The 8,360-nt window shown below is 48.3% G+C and overlaps 1 protein-coding gene across 1 annotated transcript; it reads left to right on the plus strand.

Moving 5' to 3' along the window:
• The first annotated feature begins 331 nt into the window (after positions 1-331).
• On the plus strand, positions 332-7,047 carry LOC133921554 (homeobox-leucine zipper protein ROC5). The gene is made up of 9 exons (XM_062366477.1): positions 332-941; positions 1,050-1,276; positions 1,386-1,503; positions 1,609-2,325; positions 2,415-2,516; positions 2,619-2,846; positions 4,396-4,573; positions 4,887-5,260; positions 6,194-7,047. The coding sequence occupies exons 1-9, from the start codon at positions 834-836 to the stop codon at positions 6,542-6,544; spliced, it is 2,403 nt and encodes an 800-aa protein (XP_062222461.1). The 5' UTR covers positions 332-833; the 3' UTR covers positions 6,545-7,047.
• Positions 7,048-8,360: the final 1,313 nt, after the last annotated feature.

Below are 8,360 nucleotides of genomic sequence, written 5' to 3' on the forward strand. Positions count from 1 at the left end.
CCCAACACCCGCCTCCGGGCTCGCCTCTCCTTCCGCGCCCGTGTCCCTCTGGCTTCCGCCGTTCCGCGCCCATAGGCTAAGGAAAAAAGGCTACTCAATCAACTGACGCGACACGCAAATGCGAGCAAGTCCGGGTGAATCGGGCACATGCCCGGAAGCAAACGAACCGCCGAGCCAACCGAGCGGCCCGACGCGGCGTCGTCAAAACGGCCTGCAAGCGGCCACCGCGCGCCTGACCGGCCCGACAGACCCGACCGGTCCTGGCCGGCCACCGCGCCATGCAAAATTAGGCTGACCACGCACCACGCAGCGACCACAATGCAACAAAAAAAGGAATAGCGGCCCGCCCCTTTGACTGCGCTGCCTGCACCAAGCGTCGTTTCGGCGTTTCTCGTTCTCTCCCCACCCCCACCCTTTTCATGCGTCCACACGACGGGACTCTTGAGGCTCTTGGCTGCGTTCGTCGTCTCCTCCACTTGCCATTTTGACCCTCCCGTTCCTATCTCCTCGCCTCCCCCCTACATAAGCCCTTCTTTAATCCGCCGCTGCTCGCTGTCACTGCCTCCGCCGGTGGAGGGTTAGGGTTTTTCGGAGCTCGACTTCGCACAAGAGCGGCACGCGGTCTGGTTCTAGACACGAGACGGGACGAACTGACCCCTCTCTTCTCTCTCGCTCTCTGATGCGCAGCTAGGATTCGGCTGATCGAGCTAGGATTTGGGAGATCCAGGCTTAGGCTTTTCAGGGAGACGACGGGATAGGGACGGGGAAAGGGGAGGGGTACAGCGCAACTCTACGCTGGTGTCTGCCTGCTTCTTGGGAGGAGGTGAGGCGGCATGAGCTTCGGGAGTCTATTTGACGGCGGCGCCGGTGGTGGCGGCGGCGGGATGCAGTTCCCGTATTCCGGCGGGTTCTCGTCCTCGCCGGCTCTATCCCTCGGTCTGGTATGTGTGTTCGACTTCGACGACGCTTGTTGCGATGCGATGCGTTGTGTTCACTGTGACGAGCGATTTGATTTTTTTTTTTTTTTTTGCGTGTATTGTTTCTGGTAGGACAACGCCGGCACCATGGGCGGGCGGATGCTTCCGTGTAGCGCGGGCGCGGACGGCGGGATGGCGAGAGACGCGGACGCGGAGAACGACAGCAGGTCCGGGAGCGACCATCTCGACGCCATGTCCGGCGGCGGCGAGGACGAGGACGACGCCGAGCCCGGCAACCCCCGCAAGAGGAAGAAGCGCTACCACCGCCACACGCCGCAGCAGATCCAGGAGCTCGAAGCGTAAGGGCACCCCTGCCCAAACCAAAGCCCTTATTAGCATCATCCTCCTGTCCACCTTTTTATTCTTGTCCTCTCATGCATGGATTTGTGCCCGTGCTGCGTTGCGTAGGCTGTTCAAGGAGTGCCCTCACCCGGACGAGAAGCAGCGCGGCGAGCTGAGCAAGAGGCTGGGCCTCGACCCGCGCCAGGTCAAGTTCTGGTTCCAGAACCGTCGCACGCAGATGAAGGTAAACTTTTTCGCGACATATCATGCCATTTTTTGCCCTGAATCCAGCCCGTTCGTGCTGTCCCTAACATGGTTTCCGTTCCGTGCGGTGATTTCGCTTGCCAAGACGCAACTTGAGCGGCACGAGAACGCCCTGCTGAAGCAGGAGAATGACAAGCTGCGCGCCGAGAGCATGACGATCCGAGAGGCCATGCGCAGCCCGATGTGCGGCAGCTGCGGGAGCCCCGCCATGCTTGGGGAGGTGTCCCTGGAGGAGCAGCACCTGCGCATCGAGAATGCGCGGCTCAAGGATGAACTCAACCGCGTCTACGCCCTTGCCACCAAGTTCCTCGGCAAGCCCATGTCCATCCTGTCAGGGCCCCAGCTGCAGCCACACCTGTCCCTGCCCATGCCGAACTCGTCACTGGAGCTGGCAGTCGGGAGCCTTGGTGGCATAGGGTCTATGCCCTCTGCCACGATGCCTGTTTCCATGAGCGAGTTTGCTGGGGGGGTGTCTAGCCCGTTGGGCACGGTGATCACACCAGCACGGGCAACTGGATCTGCTCCACCGTCTATTGTAGGCATCGACAGGTCCATGCTGTTGGAGCTTGCGATCAGCGCAATGGATGAACTTGTCAAGATGGCACAGATGGACGAGCCTTTGTGGGTTTCGAGCCTGCCTGGCTCTCCCAACAAGGAGACGCTGAACTTTGAGGAGTATGTCCACTCCTTTCTGCCGTGCATCGGCATGAAGCCTGTGGGCTTTGTGTCTGAGGCTTCTAGGGAGTCTGGCCTCGTCATCATCGACGACAGCGTTGCCCTTGTAGAGACCCTAATGGATGAGGTCCATGCTCATGTTTGTCATTTCAGTTCATATCGTTGTTCCTTAGTATCTTGACGCTCGCTGATGTTACTCCTCCATCCATGTCGCAGAGGAGGTGGTCCGACATGTTCTCCTGCATGATTGCTAAGGCCACAATCCTAGAGGAGGTGTCAACCGGCATTGCAGGAAGCAGAAATGGCGCATTGCTGCTGGTGAGTGCCAAACAGTGCCCATGCTTGATCATATGCACGTTTTGTAACCATAGATGTCTTCTAAATAGTTAACTTTAATTTGCTTTTGTTTTGGTGCAACAGATGAAGGCTGAGCTACAGGTCCTCTCACCTTTAGTCCACATCAGGGAGGTTACATTTCTCAGGTTTTGCAAGCAACTGGCTGAGGGTGCATGGGCAGTAGTGGATGTGTCCATTGATGGATTGGTGAGAGATCAGAACTCTGCAACTACATCCACCGCTGGAAATGTGAAGTGCAGGAGGTTACCTTCTGGCTCTGTGATGCAAGACACTCCCAATGGCTACTGCAAGGTAACAACCAAAAACGATTTACTTTTCTGTCTGTAGTGGTCGCATATCGAGAGGGGGTGTAAGATGGGACTCTTTGGACCACCATAGTTCATAGGAGTGTGTTGCCCTAAACGTGACTGTTACTCTGTAGTTTCTGAACTTTTACATCAAGTAACTGGTCAAAGTTAACCCCTGAGTCTAGAACTAACCATGTTAGTTCCACTTCTACTCCACTACCTCTACGGCTCTACCCCTCACTCTCATAGCTTGGGACTACGTAAGACGTTCTTTAGTGTTTTGATTAATTTAATGGTGTGATTTGATAATGCCCATGCAGCATAGTGTTCACAAGTCAATCCCTAATAGATTAATTAGGGCCATGAGCCCACAACCCAAATAAACAAATTGCTTGGTCAACCAGGAGAGGGATTAGGTAACTTGTTTAGGAATAATCAAGTGTTGTGTGGATCCAACACTATTCCCCAAGCTTGTTTCCTTGTGTTTGTTTAATCGCGGCACCGGCTTTTCTAGGGGATCAGATGCTTCTACCCCTTGGGTGGAGCACCTTGGGTAACTTATTGTCCGCAATTTAATCAATCTGTCCCTTGTATGTAGAAATTTGGACCACCGGCTCATCTATCGAGGGTTAAAAGAAGTCAATAACTCTATTTGTTTCCTTGGGTTTTGCACAAATCTTGACATGATCTTGATCTGAGTCACGGATGAAAGAGGAATTTTTTAAGAAAAAAAATTGTGTTAAAAAGTGGTTTTGTGAGATTTTGGATATGTCAGGAGCGATAATAATGCCATCTTTTGATTATACTATTCTTTTGTCACCTCAATCAGATCCTTTCTTATCAGCTATTTGGAGAGCTCAACGAGGAATTTTCTGGGACTAGGTTGTATGTATCATTTGGGAATTGGGACATGTCATAATGCAAGGAACTAACAATGTGGAACGCCTTGTCAGGATGATGTTAATTTGTTATCTAATCCATGTGCAAAAATATATTCATTTATATTACGAAATTTGAGGTATGCTGTTATCTTTTTTTTTTTACAAGCGCCTCCCCACTATGTGGACTTCTTTGGAGTTCTTTTGGGGTGCGGGGTGGGGGGATATGCTGTTATCTAGCTAGATCATGGTACCAAATCTATTTTTATTATTTGATTCATGTAGTTTGGTGTCCCTACTTGCTGCCCACTTTCCTCATGGATCCATTGCACATCTTAGTGCAGTAATGCTAACATTAAAGCATAACAAATATGTCAAATTGTAGGCCATACGCAATTTGTGATAAGATTTATACACTAGAAACAAATTTAATCCGCGGCTAAAGCGGGTTCACATCTCGAGACTGCTTAACAGGCTAACTGGTCCCTCTTTTCTTCTCATGTTTTTACCCTTGACTCTATAAAAAAATATTCACAAGGTACAAAGAGAACTGCTCTTTGTGCTCTGTAGCCACAGAAGTGTTGTATTGCGCTGCAGAGCACCCGTGGCATCGCGCCTCAAGACAGTTGCATGTGGGCGTGCATTTATGTGCTAACGGATGCATTTACCCTGTAGGTCACATGGGTTGAGCATACGGAATACGATGAGGCATCAGTACACCAGCTCTATAGGCCACTTCTCCGGTCTGGGCTGGCCTTTGGAGCCAGGCGGTGGCTTGCAACGCTGCAGCGCCAGTGTGAATGCCTGGCCATCCTCATGTCCCCTGATACAGTTTCAGCAAATGACTCGTCAGGTACAGAAAATTGTGGTCCTTTACTTGCCATTTTTTTAGTACACCCTGCAAAGCTCTGTGATTGTACATATAGAGTAATTTATATGCCAGTTGAATAACTGTTATCACTATAGCCAAACACTCAAGAGAACACTTTTTTGCTGCCATCGAATGTCGTGCTTGGTTAGTCATTTCTGTTGACGTCAATGCAAGGCAACCAAGGGATATTGAGTATTTCTACTGAAGTAAAAATAACTTGTAGATTATCGTGGGCTAAACTTTAACTGTGATGCACCACTGGTGATATGATAACAATGTGTCGCTTTTGGTGCAGTTATAACTCAAGAGGGTAAGCGAAGCATGCTGAAGCTGGCACGCCGGATGACGGAGAACTTCTGTGCTGGGGTGAGCGCATCATCTGCACGTGAATGGAGCAAGCTGGACGGTGCAGCAGGTAGCATTGGGGAGGACGTGCGAGTCATGGCACGGAAGAGCGTGAACGAGCCTGGGGAGCCCCCGGGCGTGGTGCTGAGCGCCGCCACGTCGGTGTGGGTGCCCGTGGCTCCGGAGAAGCTGTTCAACTTCCTACGTGATGAGCAGCTGCGTGCAGAGTGGGACATCCTTAGCAACGGAGGCCCTATGCAGGAGATGGCTAACATTGCCAAGGGCCAGGAGCATGGAAACTCGGTGTCCCTCCTCAGGGCCAGTGTGAGTATCATTGCTTACTGTTGCTTGTTCTGTTCCGTTACTTTGATTGCTCGTTCCAAATGGCATATGTCTAGGTACGGTACCGCACGTCACTTTCAGCCAAAAACAATGTAGTACTGATTGTCATCAATAATTTCAGTGGGTGTGTAACACATGTTGCCCATCATAAATTACGGGTCAAGTGATTCCTATGTAGGCATTCTGCTTACCGTTGAAGTATTAAGTATTTTGAATGCATGCAAAGCATTATGTAGATAACTGAACAATAGGGATAATCTGTGGGAACTCTCACATAGAATAACGCTTCCCCAGTCTTAGTCAAAACCCTAACTAATTTTATATTGTAAACCAATAATGACACGGAGAAAACTACAAGCAAAAAGTTTGGCAACTTTCTATCAGATACTGTTGGGAGATGAAAAAGGTCGTAACCATTGTCCAAAAGTTAAAGCCGACTAGCGTGACTAGCCCCAAACTTTTCACAAATTCAGTGGAAAGGGATAAACTGGGACCAACACAGGGAAGGAAGCGCAGATCTGCTTGAAAAGGTGTCAGGTTGACAACTTTGTACTGTTTAGTGCGTACAAAGTGTTAGTATCCAAAACAAATGCTGGTCCAGATCGAGTGTGCAGTCTTGCGTCCGGAGCATGATTCATTGGATTGTGTGAAGATAAATGTTTATTATGAGGGAAAAAACATTTCTCACTGTCTGGCCATCCTTGAAACAATAGCCCATGCTGGTAATGATGCCAATAATGATTTGACAGTTTGCTCGTCGACCATTAATTATTGGCATTTCTCAAACGCACAGTAGCCTCAAAAGATTTCATCATTTTTGTTATGAGCATTCTGAGTTGCATTATTGATCATTTATTGCCCCCTTATTTTTCGAAAAGGCCCTAATTTTTTATTTTTTTGCTTTTCTCACTGCAGGCCATGAGTGCCAACCAGAGCAGCATGTTGATCCTCCAGGAGACTTGCACCGATGCGTCAGGCTCGATGGTTGTGTACGCTCCAGTGGACATCCCGGCAATGCAGCTCGTCATGAATGGCGGGGACTCCACCTACGTTGCTCTACTGCCGTCTGGGTTCGCCATCCTGCCAGACGGTCCCAGCATCGGTGCCGGGCACAAGACAGGCGGCTCGTTGCTCACCGTCGCGTTCCAGATCCTCGTCAACAGCCAGCCGACCGCCAAGCTCACCGTGGAATCAGTAGAGACCGTGAACAACCTCATCTCCTGCACCATCAAGAAGATCAAGACGGCGCTGCAGGGCGACGCCTGAGCATCACAGGGATGGCTGTCGACGATGAGCCTGAGTCAAGAACGAACCGCGCACTGGAAGAAACCTTTGCTAGGTGATAAGGATCCAGCTTTGACTACAGGTCCTTAGCACAAAGCAATGGTGGTGGTTCGGGTATTGACTCGGTCTCTACCGTCTGCTGTTCTCCTTGGAAACCGGCGGTTGGATACAGTACCATGCATATTGGACATCGGTAGATGGCTGATCTTATGATCGCTCCATCGTTTTAGGGAGTCAAACTTTGCGTTTTTGGCTGGCTCATTGTTATGTACTGTCCGTTCTCTGTTGTGAGGTGAGCTTATGTAGTGTGCAAACTTGTTGCAAGCTCAGAAATGTTGTGTTGATAACTGGGGTGTCGTCCGTATAGGTTATGGTAGCACAAGTGTCTTGGCCCCAAACTGTCAGCCAATAATGTCTCTGATAAAGTTGTTTAGGCTTGTGCTGAGACGTTTAATTATATCAATCAAAATTTATTCTGCAATGTATGGGAGATTGTGGTTCTGATTGATATTATTGTTGTACTGTGCTGTGTCTGTGTGGAACAGGATCGATCGGAGGGTATTCGTTGTCGCTAGCTACAGCTATGCTCATATTACACCATGAATTTCATTTTCAGCAGATGCCAGCACTGCGCTGGACCAGCTAGGGCCTTGGCGGCGTTTAGCGATCGATGGTGATGGGTCGTGTGGTGACTATCCAGTTTATACGTACAGCCGGAAGGAAACGACAGTTGATACTCAAACCACATCTACATCTACAAGAGCTTATTGCGCTGGATTTTTCCTCCGTTTTGTCCACGACCTTGGGGAACCAGTATGCATCTACGAGCCCTTATAGAATGCCGAAATTTCAAAGAACAAGCCTAGACTTGTTGATGGTTGGTGGAAATAGTTTGTACCTTATACATCTTACTAAGATAAAAAAAATTATAATGGTAGGCGATATCCGTTGACAACGACACGTATACGGTGACTTCGTCAATTTTCAAATTTTGTATCTGATCTTCAGCAGGCGATGTGTGAATACGTACATGTAATGATATAAATATGTGCATGTATATGCGAGTTGTGCTGATGTTTTTAAAGAAAGGATACCAAAATTTCATATAGATATTAAGAAAAACATGATTTTTTTTTCTGGAAAACTAGTGTGCCGACAGTCAACCGTGGTGCCACTCATGACCTAACTGATGTACCACCGTTCAAGGTTCGGCTTACCGACGACGGTAACCGAGTTATCGCGGTTACCAGGAGAAAATTCAAAAAAAAATCGGACAAAAATCATTTAGCAAAATTTGAAATTTGGAGGAAAATCGTAATTTTGTCCGCTCGGTATCTGGTCGGTTTGGACCGGTTACCGAGCGGTTTGCTCAGTAAATCGAGCGGTTTGCTTGGTAACTGAGGGATCAAAAACCGTCCGAATTGCTGCGATAACCGAACGATTTTAAGCGATTACTGAGCTATATAGACGCATTATCAATAATTGTGTAGGAAAATCATAAGAAACAAAAAGATTGATCAATAAATCATGGAAAAAATAGTATAGTACCATGGTATGTTTTGTAATATCATATAAAATTTTGGCATGATCTTTGCTATATTTTGAAAGTTTCGAAGGCAACAAACAGAGAGTAATAGCAATTCAAACACCAACATATAATTGTTGCTTCGAATATATGCATATATTACATATGCAGCGCCTGAAATTAATAAATATATATCGAATTGTCCGTAGTAAAGCTAAAAACGTAATTACATCCCATCCTTCAGTACTTACCATGGTATCCACGTGCAACCTA

This window comes from Phragmites australis, chromosome 6 (assembly GCF_958298935.1).
Source record: "Phragmites australis chromosome 6, lpPhrAust1.1, whole genome shotgun sequence".
Taxonomy (NCBI): domain Eukaryota; kingdom Viridiplantae; phylum Streptophyta; class Magnoliopsida; order Poales; family Poaceae; genus Phragmites; species Phragmites australis.

Bases quoted from the DNA above. Each gene is read 5' to 3' on its own strand.
- LOC133921554 (XM_062366477.1), top strand. From the start codon at position 834: ATGAGCTTCGGGAGTCTATTTGACGGCGGCGCCGGTGGTGGCGGCGGC. The intron at 942-1,049 runs GTATGTGTGTTC...TGTTTCTGGTAG, and splicing joins CGGCTCTATCCCTCGGTCTG to GACAACGCCGGCACCATGGG. The intron at 4,574-4,886 runs GTACAGAAAATT...CTTTTGGTGCAG, and splicing joins TTCAGCAAATGACTCGTCAG to TTATAACTCAAGAGGGTAAG.